General features: G+C 34.9%; 3 protein-coding genes across 15 annotated transcripts; 1 reads left to right on the top strand and 2 right to left on the bottom strand.

The window, feature by feature from the left end:
• Positions 1-589: 589 nt before the first annotated feature.
• On the bottom strand, positions 590-8,413 carry LOC140963780 (calcium permeable stress-gated cation channel 1-like). Of its 5 annotated transcripts, none has more exons than XM_073423171.1 (13): positions 7,457-8,407; positions 7,339-7,378; positions 6,761-7,104; positions 6,456-6,614; positions 6,065-6,200; positions 5,112-5,213; positions 4,763-4,882; positions 4,552-4,632; positions 3,328-3,668; positions 2,732-2,977; positions 1,776-2,100; positions 1,146-1,379; positions 590-1,069 (listed from the first exon to the last, which is right to left on the bottom strand). In XM_073423171.1, exons 3-13 carry the CDS (start codon positions 7,072-7,074, stop codon positions 803-805), a joined length of 2,325 nt encoding a protein of 774 aa, XP_073279272.1. In that variant the 5' UTR covers positions 7,075-7,104; positions 7,339-7,378; positions 7,457-8,407; the 3' UTR covers positions 590-802. The 5 variants fall into 5 exon arrangements, with proteins under 5 accessions (XP_073279272.1, XP_073279271.1, XP_073279276.1 ...); XM_073423170.1 differs by having other exon boundaries at positions 6,761-7,378; positions 7,457-7,563; positions 8,317-8,390; XM_073423175.1 differs by lacking the exon at positions 7,339-7,378 and having other exon boundaries at positions 6,761-7,095; positions 8,317-8,413.
• A 2,679-nt stretch (positions 8,414-11,092) lies between these two features.
• LOC140964632 (chaperonin-like RBCX protein 1, chloroplastic) lies at positions 11,093-12,516 on the top strand (the record flags this gene model as incomplete). Its single annotated transcript, XM_073424491.1, is given in 7 exon segments — positions 11,093-11,258; positions 11,327-11,421; positions 11,957-12,026; positions 12,029-12,073; positions 12,182-12,198; positions 12,303-12,365; positions 12,454-12,516. Coding segments are annotated over 7 exon segments (519 nt in total), but the record flags the coding sequence as incomplete, so codon positions are not given.
• Positions 11,710-20,935, bottom strand: LOC140964398 (uncharacterized). Of its 9 annotated transcripts, none has more exons than XR_012172879.1 (18): positions 20,831-20,935; positions 20,604-20,686; positions 19,498-19,588; positions 19,297-19,423; positions 19,018-19,207; positions 18,606-18,750; positions 18,425-18,515; positions 17,927-17,985; positions 17,776-17,853; positions 16,817-16,900; positions 15,913-16,052; positions 14,774-14,902; positions 14,174-14,246; positions 13,541-13,626; positions 13,259-13,343; positions 13,058-13,128; positions 11,939-12,010; positions 11,710-11,849 (listed from the first exon to the last, which is right to left on the bottom strand). XR_012172879.1 is itself a non-coding variant. In XM_073424135.1 (17 exons), exons 1-16 carry the CDS (start codon positions 20,918-20,920, stop codon positions 13,093-13,095), a joined length of 1,566 nt encoding a protein of 521 aa, XP_073280236.1. In that variant the 5' UTR covers positions 20,921-20,935; the 3' UTR covers positions 11,710-12,034; positions 13,058-13,092. The 9 variants fall into 9 exon arrangements, 7 of the variants coding, with proteins under 7 accessions (XP_073280236.1, XP_073280230.1, XP_073280229.1 ...); XR_012172880.1 differs by having other exon boundaries at positions 11,939-12,034; XM_073424135.1 differs by having other exon boundaries at positions 11,710-12,034; positions 19,018-19,186.
• Positions 20,936-21,053: the final 118 nt, after the last annotated feature.

The raw sequence follows: 21,053 nt of genomic DNA on the forward strand, positions 1-21,053 counted from the left end.
AATCAATAGAAAAAATTTATTCTTTGTCTTATATATTTACTTTTTTTTTGTGATTTTGATTTTTTATGTAGTCATATTTCAGTATTAGTACGCCAAGTCTAATAAAATTCACTATATAAACAAAAATGACAATATAATTTAATTTTCTGAAATAACAAACAATAAAATTATTGTTTACTAAATTGTCCTATGTTAGTAATTTTTATGATATTGATAGAATCATAGTTTTATATAAATAAATCTTTCGAAAAATTATTATCTTATTAACTTAAATCCATTAAAATTATTAATTTAACACATGACACATGTCGGACCGATAACAAATATTATTTTAAGATTTTAATATCTAATTATTTTTCAGCAGACTTTACTTGCTTATCATTTAACAATCTTTGAACATCACCCATCTCCTGGCCAATATTAATTTAATATTACTATTTAAACATATAATTGAACAAAAAAATAGTTGTACTAAGAAATCATTAAAATTCTAAGCCATCACCACCACCACCACCACCTTCTCGTACAAGTACCAGGGCCCATTGCTTCCCTTTCAAGAAATTTTAATATAAAAGAAAATAATAAAATATGAAACGAAGAAAACCAACAATTTCCACAACCAGGTTTAAGTACAATCTGAGTCTAATGTACATAGTTCAAATTTTGATGCAGAGTTATAAATAAATGTCATGGCGGCTGGCTATTCACATCCTACATCTTCCTATAAACAAACTCTTCCACAATGAACTCCAGGAAAAAAAACAGGTCTCCCTCACACAATTCGAAAGCCGGTCTGGACCATTCATTCCTCGAAAACTCTTGCTGTCCAGATGTCAAGTTGTTCAGGTGAGGACACCCGGCTTAGTTTGCTGGGAGCTGGTGTACTTCTACGAGACTGTCTTTTCGTAGGTACGAGCACACTTTCATCCAACTTCCCATTCGGATCGTCCTCTGCTTCATCATCATCATCATCCTTGAAGACTGGATGGATATAAGCGGTTTGGAGATAGCCTTTCAAGTCCAGGTTTGGTTCTCTGGCACGTTCCAATGTATCTTTCATCATTGCCTCCTGGAATCCCCGATAAAATCAAATGAATGAAGAAAGAATCAAGAATAGGGAAGGAAAATTTAGAAGTCATTCTAACCTGTAAAGGAAATTTAACAAAAGCTGATTCGTATCTTCCTTTGCAGTACAAGTGGAATGAGAGGGTCATAACAGGGAGCGCGATGAGGAAAGGGGCAGTTAGAGCGGCCTTTTTGGTGCTCATTAATCCAATTAGAACTATCTGTGAGAAGACGAGAGCAAAAACTATACGGCCATGGACGTCTGGCCAAAATGCTGCAGCACTTTCATATTCTTGGTTGTACACATTGATGATCTGCAAAAGAATAAGGGACAAACATTTCAAATGTCGTCAGGTGTTCGCTAGCCTAGTTCACTAGTTTTTCGAACATATTCAAATGATATTTAACCGTATTCAAATTAATGAACTTCGAGCTCGTGTTTAAATATTTTGATTTCAATTTAACCTAAATTATTTTGCGCAGATGAGCTTGGAGGTTATAGCCATATTTCGAGCTTTGTTCTCATTAGACAGATTGGAACTGAATTCGAACACACAAACCAAGCTCGATTTCCAACTCTAGGCCAAACCCAAAGTCAAGTCTAAATGAATTCAGTTTTGAGATTTGAAGCGAACACAAATTATGATCGAGGTCAAACTGTTTTCTGAAATAGAGAGCTATATAAGAGGATAGAACAAGTGCACTTTCACCTGATGACGATATACAACATAGGCCAGGGCAAAGAAAACCAATATAAACGGAAGGAAAACTGGTGTCACCGCAGCGTAGACAAGGCCAAGAAGAAAATATAACTGTATCTGTGGTTCACCCGTATTGAAACCGATGCTTCCTGGATCCATAGCTTCTTCTCGATCCTTCTCAGTTTTCACCAAGAAGAAGTTTTTTAGATGGTAGAATATCCACGGTTTCAATCTTAAAATTTCTCCAGCCACACCAGCCCATCCATCAACCATTACGTAAGTTATGAAGAAAGTCGCTTTCATAGGGATTGCAGAACCTATTTTCTTCGGAACCCTGAGATGAGCAACAACATGGATTATTGAGTGTAAAGGACACCAAAATTCACAAAATTGAATGTAACAAAACCGGCAGCTGAAGCTAAGAGTACAACTCAAATTATTTAACCTTTGCAGCAGCCTAAGCACATGTTTTCATGATTTGATTTTTGTTCCACACAGGATAATTATACCAATTATTGTATCTCAACCATCTTTGTCAAAAATTGGACAACTTGCTACTCATTGAAATTGAACACAAGGACCTTGGCCATTGTACCAAAACCTACAGCTGAATTAAACTAACGGTACAACTAAAATATTCAACCTTTGCAACAGCCTAAACGAAATATTTCGACCGTTGTCCAACACCAAGTATTGTTTAGCAATGCCTACCAACAATTGGACAAGTAGCTACTAATTGGAATTAAACATCGACCTTAGCATTGGCATCGATTTTAGGACCGACCCATTATTCTTGTATCAATTACAATAAATGATGGTGATGATGCAAATCAAATCTTCCAAACATGTAATGATCAAAGCATTGTATTTTACTATTTATGTCACACAAACAGCCGCACAAGACTATACACGCATATCAATATTACTCACAAGAGGGAGTGCAATTTATATATTGAAGTACGTACTCATTTGCAGACTGATGAATAAAACTATTGAGTTGCTCCATTGCACTTCCTGTTATTACACTTACAAGGAAAACATTAATAAAGTTGAAGAGATAATATCTCGTGGCGGATCTCCTCTCCAAAGACGATATGGACAGAAAGCCCTCGAATTTTGACATCATCATCAGAATTGTTGGAAGCACAATGAGGAAAATCTTTAAAGCAATACCAGGCAATAATCCTTGTATTAAACCCTTGAGAAAACCTCTACAATGCGAATGGGTTGTTAATAGTACAGTAAAAATTGAAAAGGAGACCAACAATAATTAGCCATATGGGCCCGCCAAAATAAATGTTGTGTAAAGAAGATAGAACAAGATAAACTATGCATACAAACTAAGAAATCGAGCAAAAAGCACATAAGTCAAAAGGAATTCTGCCATCGAGAAAGTTTCAGGCGTAAAATAATGTGATCATACATCAATACAATGCCACAATGGTGTTCTGACAAACAGTAATAAGATGCACAAGTAAATCATAGAAGCAAGAACAAAACGCATGAATTTTATGACTTGACGAATAGTAGCATGGGAATAATTCTATATAGTTAAACTCACCTACCAATGATTGGTTTCAAGAATGGTGCCCATTTTTCAAGCGCCTCTATATTGGCGAAAGATTGGGCAATAGTAACAGGGATCATGTAGAAGAATGTAAGGAAGAAGAAAGCAACAGAAACAATAAGCCTCCTAATAGACAGTGAAACATATGGAATTGCCAGGTTATTCCAATATACATCACGTGGCTCAGAAGCCCACTCTGTCATCCACAAAGTTGGATTTCTCGATTGCTGTGTTTGCGCACAAACAGCAGCACCCCACCGACTTTTGAATGAGACAAATGCCGCAGGCATGATACAGCTGATATCAGTTTTTACCCTCTCACGTTCTTCTTCTATCTGCATAATGTGATACTTAGACTATCAAAGAAGTTTTAGCAAATCAGTTTGCCATATGGAAGAAAAAGACAAATGTGCATTTTCATTGAAGAAAATACAAAACTATTCCATCCAATTCAGCGTATGTGATTGCAAGTTAAAAGCAAAACGCCATCAAACAAATAGTATCCTTCCCCAAACTCCCGAATTTTTTGTATTGCTGTTGATTTTATAGGAAATCGGATTTGTTAAAAGCACATTCAATGTAATCAAATAATGATAAATTTGTGACTTTATTTTACATTGATCTATTCGGAGTGATTTCTTCCATCATTTGATATTCAGTAAATTTACCCACCTTTATAAAGAGGTGATCGTTGCATTCAAAACAGAAGAGCATATTAAGCCCTTTGAGCGGCTTCCTCCGTAACAGGTCTTATAACCAAACTACAATATCATATGGTCATAATAAATCCAATTCCCTTCATCTTCCTATTACACAAAATTTAATGAGTTTATTTTGATGGTGACGGGTGAATATTGCAAAGATGTCCTTTGCAATGAACTAGCATTTCATACAGCACACAAGGAGAAAGAAAGATTGAACACTTGCTAACATAATAACATATAAAGGAAAATAGCAAGGTTGATCCGCTTTCAGTGACCGAATTCGCTCCGACTTCTGAAATTGCTGCTCCTACACTCAGGGCAGACCCCACTGGGGACAGTCGGCCCCGAAACAGGAAATACGTAAAAATTTATACACAGCATTTTAAAATATACAAAATTCAAACCCCTAGATTCATACCTATCATCACTCAATGAATCCAGGATCCATCTGGTCCTGGTAATAACTTTTACTGGTACAAACCTTCCAAGAGAATATAACAATATCGATACTTACTTCTTTTGTCAGTCTATCAATTTCAGCAATCTGGTGATCAATTGCATCAACTTTATTTCCACTTTGGCCAAGGAAGCCGATCTGCAAGTTTAAAAAGAAGTAAATGGCGCCATGTCACAATTGACTAAAAGGAATTGTAAAAACCAGGCGAACTATAACAAGTGATACAAGAAACAGAGCATTTAAATTAACGTGCAGTAAATAAAAATACCTTTGTCGTTGGACGTTTTGATGGGTTTCTCAAATATTTTAGTTGGTAATAGTCCAGCCAATTTTCCTTATTTTTCTTCTTTTTGACCAGTTTTGCAAGTTTATTAGCATTGATAACAACCTGCAGAAATCGTCTGAAACATGAACAAAGACAAAGAGAATAATTGTTTTTTTCTAAGACCGACGCAAGACATGATACCACAAGATATGAAGAGTAAGACAATAATTTTGTAGGCATAGACAATTTATGAATAATCATTCTGGTATATAAGGGATATAAACGCACCTCAATCTAATCCGACAAAAGTTCCTGCTCTTGTTATAACAAATGAACATTTATAAACGAAAACCTGATGAGTCAGATAGTGATCCGGATGGTTGACCAAGAAAAAGTGCTCCACGGATTCAGTCACCAATTCATTTGCATCTGGTGGCACATTCCTGACAAGAACCTGAGAAAAATCAAGTTTCAGCACTCCCAGTAAATTAAAAATAAACCGGAAATGAGGGTTGGTCTGGTGAACCAGAGCTAAGAATTAGTGCCACAACTGAGTCTTAAAATCACCTATGCTGAAAATTGGTTGTACATATATTTTTTTTGTTTTTGTTTCGTTTTCGTTTCTTTTTGTTTTGCAAATTTCTCAGGAAAGAAGTGAAGCTACCTTGAGCATACACATCTGAAACTGTTAAAATCATGACAAACTTATTCATTGACCAAGTCTTCTAAACATTTACCAGATCCTAATATCCAGAAATCAACACAATAAACAAAGTTGAACTTAATAAAATTGAACAACTCACGATATGTTATTTGAATAAATTTCTCAAAAGCAGCAGTAGGTCCCTAATTCAGGGCGAAAAAGGCTACAGAAGCACCAAAGTCCAAAAGATACCAAGAAGGAACAACATTCAGAAATGTTTTTGACTGATAAAGTATAGATAAACTTATCCATATTAAAAATCAAATTCCTCTGAGGTCATACGATGCATAAATCTGCTAGAATGTGAGGCTCGTATTCACAACTATCAAATGGTTGCTGAGAAACACCACTATAAACTGTTTTTTTCAAGTTAGCTACAAACCGTTTTTCCTAGTTAGCAACTTGTATTCTTCCCTAAATGCAGGAAATTCAAGCATTTTCAGTACGTTTTTAACAATGACACACCACCTAATTTTCATGAAGAGCGAGGAAAAAATTTCCAAATATACTGTTGCATAACTAAGCGGCATCATATGATCCATATTTTTCTTAGTGCAAACTTCTATATTCTAAACTAAATTGAAACAAAACTTGCATCTTACCGTGAATTGATCAGCACGACGTCTTTCTGAAGAAAGAAAATGTAAGCGCATTGCCGCAATTGTTGCATACTCACTTGACAGAGTATAGCACGTCCAAAAAGTAAAGGCATAGACCACAATTACATGAGCCCAAAACCTGTAAGTTGCCCTAAGATATTAGTCATAAATGTCAGAGATACTCGATCGACCCACTAAGGAATGCATATTCTTTATTACAAACCACCCCAACCCAAAACAGGCTTCAAACAACTATGCATTCGGTCAAGTGTGCTTTTGGCCTGCAAAGTAGGGTTATACATATGCAGCATTGGTAAACAACATTGTTGATAATGCCAAAATTTTAAAAAAACTCCTGCAATCTTCCATGTTTCAAAGATAAAAAATCTCTTACCTATATGATTCCTCTGGAATGTTTGAAATAGAAAGCTTGTCAATGTCACTGTACTTGAGCTTGTCTTGTATTCCAGCTTTAGCCAAGGTGTGGTTGGTCCAGTTGACTGGAACCAGAATAGCCCAGGCAAGTAACGTCACAGGTACAAAAATCTTAAGTCTGGATAGCAATTAGGTTTCACACATTCAAGCAGGAGACGATAAATAACAATCAAATGCATGATTCTAAAATTTTACTTGTGTGTGTTCAAATTTGATGCTTAGTATACCATACCATGGCAAAACAATTCAGATAACTAGACCTACCCCAGCAAGTAAATTCGCAAATAGACAGCCGAATCCAGTCCAGCATGATCAATGAGCTCGGGTTCTGGCATTTTAAGTGCATCTGGAACCCAATTCAAAAACCTAATATATGATTTCCAGTCAAGATTCACAAATTTGCTAACAAACACGCCTGAGTTCGTGGGACTGCATCTCAAGCCCTTGATGTACCATTTTGGAAAATAGACGCGGTCATTAAATGGCTGAAGCCTTAAGATGGCAAATGCTACCAGGAAAGCTACTGCAAAGAGAATGTTAAATCCTGCAGCAATCCCAATATCCTTAAAAGTTGCCATCCCTTAGTTCTAGCGTAAGAACTAAACTTCCTGCGAGAAAGAGGACATTCTAAAGCACAGCTTATAAACTGTGAAAAGTACCTTCCCCATAGCATAACAAAACCTTTTCATATCCAACAACGAGCACAATTTCCACTTTAAATGTGCCCAGAAACTCTTTCACGAATAATCAATCAACACCGAAAGCAGACAAATCCAACTGATTGTCAACATACGAAAGACAAGCAAGAATATGCAGTAATTTAGCAATTACGGGGTACCTACTTTAGATGGGAGGAATTTGGTGGGCTTAGATTTCAATTCCCTGATAAAACACACAACGCATCAAACACCTCAATTTCAATTTTAAGTTTGAAACAAATTATATCAAATTCCCATTTACAATACACCAGTTTTCCTACGACAATCCTCAGATCAAGTCCTTCCATCCAAAGCCGCTATGTCAGAAACTCTCTCCCATTGGGAACCACACCCACACCCCCGGAGAAACTGACAACAATATGAACCGAGTAATTATATAATCGCCAAGAAAAACGCAGTTTTCATCCTTATCAGTAAAGAAATAAATAAACGCCATCGTAATTCCATGGCAGATTAAAGTACCAATAAAATAAAAATAAAAATAAAAATAAAAATAAAAATAAAAATAAAACTAAAACTAAAACTAAAACTAAAACTAAAACTAAAACAGCACTCACTAAGAAAATTAACAAACACAAACCAGATAAATAATAAAGAAATCCATGTTACCTTCGCGATAATTGACGATACGGACTCCAAACAACTCAAATAAAGCTGAATAATTTACTCAAAACTGTTTAACAAAAAAAAGAGGACAATAATAGCGTGGAAGGCAGCAGATCGGGGACTCGATAGAATAGCTTCAGAGTCCAATAAGAGCAAAGAACATTCACAGCTTTCTCTGACACAGCCAACAAACCCAATCATCAAACTACGCATATACACATGCGATTATGAACATATACAGAGTATATATCAACAGATTACAGCCTTTGCATCAAGGGTTGGTATATTTATGGCAAGTATGAGTAACAGCACGACTTCTGTTCGTATTTAGTGGGGAATTGATGGATGGTTACGTTATCGCTTTAAGGATTGAAGTAGCCGACAATGGTGGTTCCTTAACGGAGGTGGAATAGGAAAAGGATCGCTGAAGAAGAAAAAGAAAAGAAAGCATTTGTAATATTTTCGGAAATATGGGAGTTTCCTTTATTTATTTACCACAATTAACTGTCTGGCAGACAAGCCGCCACCATCTGTCGGCACTTCTCCCCCTGATGCTTGCTTCCTCCCTACCACGGCTATCTTGTCCAGTCGANAATTTGTAAGTTTTCGGGTTAGCTTGTGCTGATAATTATTATATATAATTTGTAATTTTAAATAACTGAAATGAATTGTTTTTTTAGAATAAAAATTTCATAAAATCACATCGGTAGATCTCGAGTTACAATACTAGTAAGCCAAAATGAAATGTTTCCATTTAATCATTCTAAAATAACGAAAACGTCAATGTTTTATGATTTAATAGACAATCCACACAAATCGTCGACATTTTCATATGAAAAAGAGAAATAATGTTACTAGTCCTAAACACAGATTTGATTTCCGGCGTCAAGACACCAACTTGACCAAGTTCATCATCTGGGTTGTGTGCAGACCAAACATCATCGATGGAATCCGAGAAGATATACACGTTGGAGAAACCAAGTTTGAAGCAAAAGTCCACGCCACATCGGATTGCAATCAGCTCAGCACCTTGTACATTACCTCAACGCCGAATAACACCAGCATGAGCGTCACAGACCATGTATTGTGAATCTCTTATTACTGCCCCAACGCTGAATCTGTTACAAGTATTATCAAAGCCCGCATCAACGTCCAGTCTGAAATAATTAGGTAAATGTGGCTTCCAAGAATGATCTGAGGGCTGCTGTAATTCACTCCATGTTATAGCACACACCGAGCTGAATTTTCGAACAGAATCCAAAAGTGTATATGCCCAGTCCATTCTAAATTTAGATTTTTGTTTTGAAGGTTCATGCTTTCCCTTGCAAGTTCCATACCAAATCACCCAGTACATAAGAACAAACAATTCAAAATCCTCTTGCTTAAGGATCTTCGACACATATAAGGCACAATAAAAAAATTGATGCATCACGATGCAAATCTAAACAAAACCAAAATGAAGTATTTTTCCTAGCATCCCCAATAACCGGGTAAAACAAAAGACAATGACTAGTAGATGCATGATGAAACTTACGTAAAAAAAACATATATGTCTGGACGTGAATAATTATGCTTTTAGTGAAATGAAAGCATTGACAAAATTGTTTAAAAATCCAATCGGCCTCTACCGTTTAAATTATGATGACGAAATTGAGACCAATGATATCTCAAATTTGACGTTCTTTTTTTAGGAACCTTTTTTCAATTTTCATATGATGGTATTATTTCATTTTTTTTAGTGCGGTAAATTTAAAAAGTGGAAAACTGGTATTTATGAATACTCGATCACAATAATTATTATTGACCAAAGTAGTTTTGTTTTTGTTTTTAAAATCATGTACAAAATTACCATTATTGACCATTTACGTGAGACGTATTTAATTTAGTCAAAGGCTTGATTCAAAAAATTACCCATTTTAGACCGAAAAGGGTTTGTTGTATAAGAGAAAGTGATTCATAAACATCCGTTTTCACTTCTCTTATATTAAATTCATTGACATTGCTGTAAATAATAGTATTATTTAGTTATATGTATCACAGTCAGAGATAAATAAACTGAAAATTAATTATTTTGAATTTGAATTAAGCACAACTTAAAGTTTGAATTCAAGCTCGATTATTGTTCGAACTAAATAATCGACTTTTAACAAACTAAAAACTCTAGTTGTGTTAACTTGTTTAGTTTTAAACATTTTTTAAAAATAATCAACAAATCAAAACTCGAGCGGGATTTCTGAGATATGAACAAAATAGTTATAGTTCAAACTCGCTTTGAATATATTTGAACATGTTATGTTAGTTGTTGGAATTTCAAACTTCTAAATTTAATCCATCCTATTTAAGTGTACATTTCCATGTGTTGATTTGAATTTCAAGATTTTTTAAGTAATCAAAGCAAAAAAAAAATAAATAAATAATCCAACTGCCGTGAAATCCTAAAGAATTCCTTTTTTTTTTTTATGATATTCCCAAATCCTAGAAATTTATTATTAGATTTAACAAAATGGTAATGCATATGAAACAAAGACAAAATGAACTTTGATGTCCCGGTGTTTGAAATTTGAAGAAACGAAACTTTTTGCAATAGAAAAGACTGAGCATTCTGTTGATGAGTTGGTCTATCATATGATACTCTCACGAATCAATATATGTGAAACAAATATCTCGATCCATATCTACTATAAAAAGTAATTTTTTTTCATGAATCAAACAAAATAAAAAATTCTTAGCACAAAATTAACCAACAAGACGATCTAACAAAAATTTTCACGTCCTTTTGATTTCCCCTCTCGATACAAGATGAGACAATACCATTTTCACATAAATATCATATATGCTTCGTTTTTATTAATTATCATTATTATTTCATCTCAAATTCATGCTTCCTATAAAACTTAATATGGTTTTAATCAAACACCATTTATATGTCACGTAAGACACCGTTTGATGTAAATAATAAGATCTCGCACCTTGTTACCTATTTCGAAGCAATTTTGTTTTGAAATAATATTAAAACTTCCCCGTACAATTTTCCAAAACAATATATTTTACCTGTCCCAGTGAGAAATGTAAGGTTCTAAAAAGAGCTTATTCTTGGGTTCCAAAACACTCGCTTTTTCTTCCAAGATATTTCAGGAAGATGACTCGAGATATTTTCAATATTTCCCTAAAATGTTAAACTAAACTTAAACCCCTTTGAAAACAAAATTAAATCCAAATCATTCACTAATTCCCACAAATTACAGATAACAGTAAGCAACAGTGCTAACATCATCCATGGGATCCTACACACTTCCCTCAGATTCTCAATTCTAGTTCTGCCCTGTCTCCTCTAAATCTTAATATCATCACTAGAACCAGAAGTCTTACCTTTAAACCATTGAAACAAAGGATTTCTCACCCCACAAGTGTTCATTGCCAAAAGATGTATGTTACTGGTGAGTTTCTTCGTTTTGAACTATCTTAATAGGCAAATGTAGTGTTTGAAGAAGTGCATGCTTTGTAGGATATGGAGATGCCTCACCAGAAAAGAAAGCAGCTAAACACCTACATGATTTGTTCACCTAAATTGCCGTTAAAATTGTCAACGCACAGCTTCAGGTCTGTCTTTCTTTTCTTGATGTTTCGAATCATAATGCGAGAAATCACTTCTCAAAAATAGCACATTGAATGGACCAACAATAATTTTTTATTTTTATCAACCCACTACATGAAAGTTGGAGACCAGGGAGCAAAGTTCTAAAACTAATATTCAAGGTATACACGTGCATATTGGTCACTTGCTCACTTATGGTAAACGAAGCCCAAAAGTTTCAGACTCGAGACCAACTTAAAAATATAAAAAAGAGTGTCCACGATTTTTGAACTTGTGATCTCATGGCCCTGATATCATGTTGTAAATCATTTTTCTTGAACTTTCGAGCTTACGAGAGGTGGACAACAATAATTTCACACTTCTCCATTTACAATAAATACATACACCATGAATTTGTTTTACCATATAGACCACCCCCTTTGAAAATGACCAACTACAATAATATGGAACAAACATGTAAATATGCTTATAAATGTATGTACACAACTGACAACCCCTTCTGGATGAGTTTTAGAAACTCACAGTAGATTGCAAGAACAGAGCTACAACAGAGAGGCATATGCAGAACTGATGCAGTTCCTGGAACAGCATTCCCTGAATGATGGAGATAAGTTTGTGCTGATTTTATGTGGAAGTCATCCAGGCACAAAAGTTTAGGTACATCAATAATTCAGTTTTAGTATAATCTGAAATATTGATTCGCAAAAATATTAACATCTATGTGCAAATGGCATGGTATGTTTATGATTTGATTTTTCTTCTCAGCTCTACGCATACTAGAGGTCAGTATTTTTCAATAATAGAATTAAGATTTTCACTTTTATGTTATTTTCACCAGGAAAAAATTGACAACTAATACAGTTTATGTGTCTATTATGTAATTAAGATCCGGTCTGCACATTGCAAGAAAGATTTTAAATGGGACAACCTGAAGCGTTTGGCATCAAAGGTCAAGAGAAGATGGTCTTTTTCTTCTATCTTATTTTAAATGTTCAACTAGTTTTTACTAATTGTGCAGTTTGCGTGAATGCTAACAGATGATGAACGGACACAACACAAAAGTCACGAGGGATTATGTATCAGAAACTAGTGAGAACTGATATCAGGACATCTTCCTCAATCAGACAGACAATATCACTCTGTAATTTGTTGTATATCCAATACAATAAGATGAAATTTCAAGTTAAATGGATAAAAATAGGCATGCTTTTCCTCTTCACAGACAGGTGAGCACAATTCTATTACTGGCAGTTAATCCTGTAAGAATGATTTCCCATAGCGATTAACTTTGAAACTCCAAGGAGTTCAGTTTTATTCATCATAATAATTTGATACTCAAAAAGTCATTCCAGAAATATTGAAATCATATATAATCTCTCGTAAGGTTAAACTAGCACAAGAATCCATTAACTTATTGCTAATAGTTGTTGCATGTAGAAATAATTTTAAGGAAACAATAGCTAGAAAGACGTACAACTATATCATGGAAGCAGTTGAACTAAATGTACACATTTTTTGTTCCAGAAAAAAGAGAGACCAAAACAAACGGAAGCCACAGTATTCACACCCAAAAAAATAAATCAAGTATATGAAGGGATTTCTATGGTGTCATGAATACTAGTGTGTATGCAGAGGCTTGACCTGTAAATTTTGAGCACAAACTATAACGCAATCTTCTAGTCCTTAGTTTCTTCATGATTATCTTGACTTGACTGCACCAACCAAATCATTGTAAGCATAAACGGGGTGTTTTTGGTGGATATTCAGTGCAATGGGGGTCAACAAGGTAAAGACGTGCATGTCATATCAAACAACAAATGTCCTCTGATGACAAATGATTACCTCGATGTAGGCTCTGACATCTGAAGAAGCTTGGATTTTTCCTTTACTAAAATATGATTGAGCATTTTCTTCAATATTCTCAACCCTGCAAGTCAGCATGTCAATAGTTTCCGTTGATCATAAACAAAAGGCAAAACTAAAGTTTGATGAATGCATTCCACAGTCATCACCAAATGGCAAGAACCATAACACTGAGCATGAAGTGCCATTTTTTTAGAAGATGGAAATATGGAAACATTCATGGAATACAGAGCCCCAAGCAAATATTGATCATTGTCTTACTCATAAATGTAATTGACCATTATTCCTGCACTCTGTCTTAGGCCTTTTTCTGATCGATCAGCCATCCAATTGATTCTTCCGATCATCTGTACATATAATAAACAATACGCAATTCTTCCAATCATCCGACGCACATAAAATGTAACAAACATGAAACAAGATAAGTGCTGTTGTAAGATTAAGTAAGTTAATTCTCCTGATCACCTGTACATATAATATACAAAATGATTACTGATTACAATGAACTTCTTCTGTACTGATGCTTTGCAATTTAAATTTATCTCCCCCATCTCTTTACTGGCTGAACATTTTTTCCCTATTGTGTGTTTGTGAGAGTAAACTCGTACAGATCAAACAACCGATGACTTAAAGCTCATCCAGATAGTTCGTTAGCCTGCTTGAAGTCAACTGAAAGTAGATGCGGCAATATGGATTTTTACTTGGGAAGGCAAGTGAGTGAAAATTAGAGCCATCCACTCATATGCTCCCATGCAAGTAAATGGTTTTAAGGAGACTGGACACCAAATAAAAAAGCCACAACCCCTTCAGCCCAGCAGCATCCAACACACACAAAATGCAACAAGTATGAAAGAGGAGAAGTGCTATCGTACAGATTAATGTTAAATAACATACCGCTCCATTTTGCAAATGAAAATTTCCGACAGAATCTAGAGCTTTCCCCCTCTTCTTCTCTAGGAAAAGATACCTGTAGTAGGAAGTCAATAAAACAGAAAATCTAAAAAACTAAAGCAGCACTATGAATACACTTGAAATCATGTTCACCTCACACTAAAAGCAAATCAAATTATTAAACTCTAGATATCATTCTATAAAAATTGTGCTATTTTATGTACCTCACTCATGAGTCATGTCCTCTGCGAAATTGTAAACTATCTTCAAATAACTAAAAAAAGGCTTTCAAGGATTTGCAAATGCTTCCTTTTTTCTTTTGCTTCTTCTTGCCCTTCTTGCCAATGTAACTTGATTACTTGGGGGATATGTATGTAATTGTAGATTTTTCATAAAGTTTTTCTCATAATAATTGCGACATTCAGTGGCAGATTTGAAATATGAAGGAATTAGTTCACTCTGGTTATATTTAGAATATCTAGCAACTTGCTCAGAATATAGTGTTCCAAATCTTTGATGTTGTTCACTATTTCAAAATCAAACAATTTATTTAAAAATTCTAGGAGAGTCTCTTTGTTGGCACTAATATATCAAAATAAATACCTGGCGCAAAGCCGTGTCAAAGGGATTTGCAGTGCTACTGTCAAAGAAGTTGAATTAACCCATTCATAATCTGTTGTGGATAACAAGTTCCGCATCACTTCCATCCCATTTTTTCCAGAAGCAAATTCTCTGTCACATATGAATATATTAGAACAAGAAGCATTTGTGATCCCAATTAAATTAACTTAAATATAAAATTCGATTCGTAACATATTTGATGTGGTGTTTTGTTAACGGCTGTCAGTTGAAATAAGAATCTCTTGAGAACAGCACAGTAAAGAATGGTTACCAGGCTAGAGTCTAAGAGACATGGTTTTGTATAGTTTTAAAAAAACATCAAGGATCCAAAGGATCATCAATTTTTACCATGAGACAGAACAAGTGTAGATAAACAATATTAATCTTCCCACCTCATAATGCAAACCACAAAAAGAGAGAAATGAAATATAGTAAAATCTTCCCAAGTAGTTAAATTGAATCGAGTAAAATCATATCCTAATATCTGACTCTTTGAGGACAAAGCAATATGCTGCAGCATGCTATTTCAGCTACATTTGGAAATATGAACCCGAAAAAAAAATTCTAGGCTACATGATTGAAGAACGGAGGGAAAATCATTTATATACAAAAGATCTATTGGCGAAGTTTTGGGTAATTAAGATCGACATGTTAACGACAGTACATCATTACTTGGTTGCGAAAGCTGGCACTGATTTGATCTTTATCTTGATCATAATGGTGTGATCCTGATCATGATAAGAGATCAAATCAAGCACGATTTTCTGGAGTCCTCCCAGGTGTAAACAAGGACAGTAATAATGTCATATATGCTGATCAGATTTCACAACAGCCTACTTGTGGTAACATGGTGCAACTATGCTGCAAAACACATGCTGAAATAACAAAACAAAGAGAAATATGGTGTAGTACTGCTGCAAAAAATGTCCATGGAAACCTAAATGGAAAGTCTATGCCAAAGAGGTTAACAATGGTCGGGATATATTAGAATGCAACAAAAGCACACACACCTTCCAAATACTCAGAATTAACAATATAGAGTTCAAGAACCCCATGCTACACCCCAACAAAGAAGTATAGTACATCGAATCTGAAGTAGAACTGAATCAACACTTACTTACTTTGTTACATCTAAGATAGCACTTTCTTCTTCTGGTTTTAGTAACATTTCTCTGAAAGTAGAAGTAGATCTTTCAGCGGATGCCAACTTTGACAAAAGCCATTGCATGTAGCCTGGTATAGGACTAAGAGTTGCAAATGTCTGCAGTGTAGAATTTCAACATAATAGTGAGAACAGGAGATATAATGTTTGTAAGAAATGGGACGAAAATGGTTTAAGAAAGTGTAAGAAATTGATGTTGCTGAAAAATCCCAAAAAATGAGTTACTATAGTTCTCATATTTGTTCCGCGGGCATATAAAAAAGTGTAATGAGTTGACCACGGAGGCAAGTAACTGACTGACCTAAGTGTGGAGAATAAAAATCATCATCGTTCAAGAAATGCATTTAATTGCGCTTCCCAACGGTTTAAGTACAAATATTTCTTTACTTTTTCTGTTTTTAAGGCACTAATCCTCTGTTGTTCAATGAAGCAATTCTTTTATAATAGCAGTATCTTCAAACATTCTATTCTAATACAATTCTGTAAAGAAAATCCTTTCTGCAAAGGGCTTATAAAATGAGCATGTGAGCATGACATAAACATACTAGAAACAGAAATATGTTTCCAAGGAACAACGTCAAATTTGTTCAGTTATGATCTTTTTCCTTTCTCTGCTAAGTGAGAATGTATAATTCTGAATGCCTATCTCTTTCATTATTGAGTCAGAGTATAACCTCGATGTTCACCTTTGGTTTTACTAATTTTTCTAGCAGATATTTTAAGCCTCAAAGGGGTGTTGAAAAATGATAATTACGGGAGGTCCATATCATCAGCATGGAAGTTTAGATGGATTGTTATATGAGAATGCTTCAAGTGTAACATGCATGTTCCAGTTTAATCACGCATAAAGAATATGCGCTTACTGAGATTCTCGGCATGTCCTTTCTCACGACATCAATCACACGTTTAATAAGAAACTTTCCCAGGTTAATTCCAGATAAGCCAGGCTACAAATTAAGATTTACATAAACTGTCAGGAAAAGAAAGATTCAGTAGCATAATTATTAAAAATCAACCAGAAGCTAACAAATGATAATAAAGATGAAGTAGAATAGGGGAGATCAATGTGTTGTGCAGGCAAGGATGCAGCAGCAAATGATGTTAAATGAACTTAAGAGGGGAAAAAAGAAATGCATCATTAACACGCAAATTTTTAAAACTAATAATAAGTTTGTCATCCTACTCGCGCACTTCCAACAAAAATCAATGAACAGAATAGAGCATGGCATTGGTTGGACTATCAACTCGAGCATGGCATTGGTTGGACTATCAAGTCAAAAATTTTGAGAAATGATTTGAAGTATTTCGGGGGGGAAAGATAATTGAAATGGTATTTGGATATGAAACTGGGAATTAGTATGATACGAAACAAGCGCGTAAGTGATTGCGTAATAATTGAATTTAAAATATGAAATAAAATAACGATTGTTTGAAAAAAGTGAACAGAATAAAGTGTAGGCATGTAATAAATGTTGTAGAATAAGTTGATCAAATGTTAGATAATGATTTGAGTAAAAAAATATGGAAAATTGGTGGGTTTTTTAGAACTATATTTGTATAAATTTTTTTAGCGGGTTTTAGTAGAGCTAATTGCCAAAAAAGCAGACCCACTACATTCCATCAAACAGCAGCCATAAAATCTCATCACCGCTGCGTGTGAGATAGAGGAGAAAATAGTCAGATCCTGAAAAAAGGAAGTTCATGAAAGCTCAAACAAGGAAAAACCAGGTTGTACAGATCTATGTAGAGAAGAATTGAAACAAAAATTAAATTAGAATCAAATCACTTTTGGGCAGAAAATTATGACCATTCTAATATTTACCTGAGTAGAAGATATAGAATAAAAGAGTGCACAAGTTGCCTCATATTCAGCTATCGGAGGGTCATCCCATAGAACTTCCTGTTTTGAATTAGTCAGTAACGAATGATAGCTAAGTACTATTTCTCCACCAACTTGGTAGAGAGTTATTCACCTGTATCGTTTGAGCCACATTTTTCATGAGTGCAACTTCAATAAAAATCAGTGGTTCACCTGAAGGGGAAAAAAAATTATTAGACAACATCAATGCAAAGGTATAGAATATGCATGATGTACAGCAAATGCAGTGAACTTCTGAATGGACACTGATGCAACACCTAAACCTAAAATGCAGATTATAGATTGATGCAGTTAGCTTCAAACCATTGTGGAATTAAAAACAACTTAGAAAGACTGATAACTTACAAACTCTAAGACTTGCATTGGGAAATTAAGATTAGCAATATGACATTATAATCGAGAAATCTGAATGAGTGACTTTCAAGGTACAACCTACTTACACTCTGCAAATACATAGCAAGAAAACTTGCTATCTTATGCATTGACCATTTAACACAGGTCGAAAATTTTCTGCAATTACCAGTTTGTGATATGTTAATCAGCTATCCCATGTTATTCTGACCATGGTAGACAAGAAAAAAAAAATGCAGACCTGGAATAGCTGGATGCAAGTATCCAAAACAACGGCGTCCAACACCAAGTCTTCTCTTCAAATCTAAAAGGTTGCTGATTGGATGCACTGCCTGACCATGAGAATGACTACATCCATACGTTTACATGGTGCAATACATGGATTGGAAAAATCTATTGCATGTGACAACCAAGAAACTGACCTCATATGCCACGATCTTTTCCAACAAGGAAGCTGGATCATCCCATGTTATGTTATGAAGCTGAAGGTTAGCCGGACTGAGCCATGTAATGAGCTTCTCTTTCAAGTAAGAGTCGAGTGCTCTCAGGGGAGCTAAATTTTCCTCCCTGAGGTGATGGTTGAAAAGGTTTCCCGTAAGATTCAGATATTCTACCGTATCTGTTCAGCAAATCATGATGCATATAGGAACGAAAAAGTACATTGCGAGAACGAAAGAACATGTGAAAAAACTAACTTCGTTCTTTTTCATTTAGTTTCAATGTAATGCCACCCCCATCAAGTTTAGCACAACGAGTTTGCATATGTATAATTCACTTAAAGTATATCAAGAAAAAAAACACGAAAAAATTGTAAGATTGGTTGCATAACCTTACATGAGCAAAGAGAGTATGTCTGCTCGCATGATGGACAAGAATCTCAGTCCCCCAGTGTGTGTGTTCAACCGTTCAAATAGAACTTCATACATTGGCTTAAGAGAATGCCTCAAATTCCGTTCAATCCTATAGAAAGCAGACAAGGAACCTTCCTCTTCATGAACATTATCTACATCCTTATCACCTAAAGCTATGAAATGCATCAATTTCCAAGAGTAAGTAAAATAAAAATCAAAACACTCATAGTCACTTTGAATAAACGACAACACACAAGTTTACCACTCGGAAGCTCAAGTTCAAGGTATTGCTTCATTAGTTCCCGAAGTTGAGTTCGATTGAGATCATATTCTCTAGCAAGTGTCATCAGTAAAGTCCGACGATTCTCATTTGATAGTCCAAAGTATCCCTACACCAAGTTGCAGTCGGTATTATGCAGTCATTAGGAAAAAATTGGCATGGCATTTTAAACAACAAAATCACCTCAGAAAATTCATTTAATGCAGCATCTAGAATCTCCGTCTTGTTCATCGATATAGCAGAGTGCATGGACTCTCGCACTTCCCCAAGTTCTCTGAAAACATCACATTTATCATAAAAATCTGTTATGACTAATGACCAAGAAATAACATTTTCTTCTATGTCATTGTACTACAATAGATAATTATAAAGGTCAATGGATGCTCTTTCCAGTTCAGTATATATTTCTGACATGACGATGTTGAGTTTGCTACCAGGTCTGTCATTTGTATGAAAATAATCTGTAAGCGACCACAACATGGCATGTCAATATCCCAATTTAGTTTAAAAAAAACCACTTGAAAGCTTTCAGAAATCATCGCAAAATGATTCTCCATTCTCCTATAAAGCCGGTAGCTCAATCTCAACCACAATCCTTATCTACCAAGTTATGACACCCCATCCTTTTTTCTGTTAGACAAAAACTCGAGTTTCAAATGACATTTTTTAATTTTCGACGCTGTTCATTCTATTAAGCATTTTCTTGGTGAGGGAGACAATCTGGAAAGAGGTTTACACCAAACTACAAGCCAATATAACTAACACAAGATATTTCTGCCCAGTGAAACTGAATTTTCTTCAGAGTTTCAGACTCCGAAATGCACATTGTTTTTTATTTGCACATTGTAATTGAGTAAAAAAAAAATTTTGGATACCGCATAAGTATTCGACCATCGTTATCTGCAGCATCGTGGAGACAAATTTTACCAACTTCAATCCATCTACTTGAGCTATGTTTGAACTCAAATAAGATTCTATCAGAAAATCTACATAATTGCAACTAACTAATATCTCGCATGCACCGGTTGCAAGCAACTACTCTACGTCTTAACCAAACCCACAAAACTACATATCTTTTTTCAAGAGTAAAGCACATCCACAAATCACGACTCAAAAACCTACACTTTCAACTCATTGTAGCATAAATATTCCAATCCGCAAAAATGAACTCAAGATTTTAGCATCACCAAAACAAAAATTAGATTGCTCAAAAATTTCTAGTCCGTCACAAAGACGAGCATATACATGGTTTTAAAATAAAAAAAACTCGTCCTTTGGTGATTGCACACCTGCGGGGATTGGTGGAGACCTCATCGGAAGACGAAACTTTATAATTGTCGATCGGAGGAAATTGCATTTGATTAATCCTGTTCTGTAAATCGCAAAATCACAACCCCAAATCACAACCGATAGAGAAATAACTCATTAAAAAAGAATGATTAAGCGTTGATTCAATTTCATCAACTCCGTAACTGATCGTCGTTTTGATCAGAACCGAGTCAAAAGAAGAGCTTACAGTTGCGGGGGAAGATGGGCGCATTTTAGTTCTCAGCAGAATGGAGAGAGCCTTGTTCATATCCTCCGACAAGGCGTAACATCTAACCATTTACATTTATAGTAGATATACATGTTTTCTTTTTTTTTTTGAAGGGATATTAGATATACATGTTAGATTATAAAGGTCAATGCAAAAAAAAAAAATTGTTCTTAATAGAAGTGCACTAGTAGGCAAAAATTCG

The sequence above is a fragment of the Primulina huaijiensis genome, chromosome 18 (assembly GCF_012295235.1).
Source record: "Primulina huaijiensis isolate GDHJ02 chromosome 18, ASM1229523v2, whole genome shotgun sequence".
NCBI classification, from domain to species: domain Eukaryota; kingdom Viridiplantae; phylum Streptophyta; class Magnoliopsida; order Lamiales; family Gesneriaceae; genus Primulina; species Primulina huaijiensis.

Excerpts from the sequence above, each read along its gene's own strand:
- LOC140964398 (XM_073424129.1), bottom strand. The coding sequence starts at position 20,920 with ATGGTTAGATGTTACGCCTTGTCGGAGGATATGAACAAGGCTCTCTCC. Across the intron at positions 18,516-18,605 it reads AAAAGATCGTGGCATATGAG|GCAGTGCATCCAATCAGCAA; the intron begins GTCAGTTTCTTG and ends TCTCATGGTCAG. Across the intron at positions 16,053-16,816 it reads AGGACATGCCGAGAATCTCA|ACATTTGCAACTCTTAGTCC; the intron begins GTAAGCGCATAT and ends TCTACACTGCAG.
- LOC140963780 (XM_073423175.1), bottom strand. The coding sequence starts at position 7,074 with ATGGCAACTTTTAAGGATATTGGGATTGCTGCAGGATTTAACATTCTC. Across the intron at positions 2,101-2,731 it reads ATTCATCAGTCTGCAAATGA|GGTTCCGAAGAAAATAGGTT; the intron begins GTACGTACTTCA and ends TGCTCATCTCAG. Across the intron at positions 1,070-1,145 it reads TTGTTAAATTTCCTTTACAG|GAGGCAATGATGAAAGATAC; the intron begins GTTAGAATGACT and ends CGGGGATTCCAG.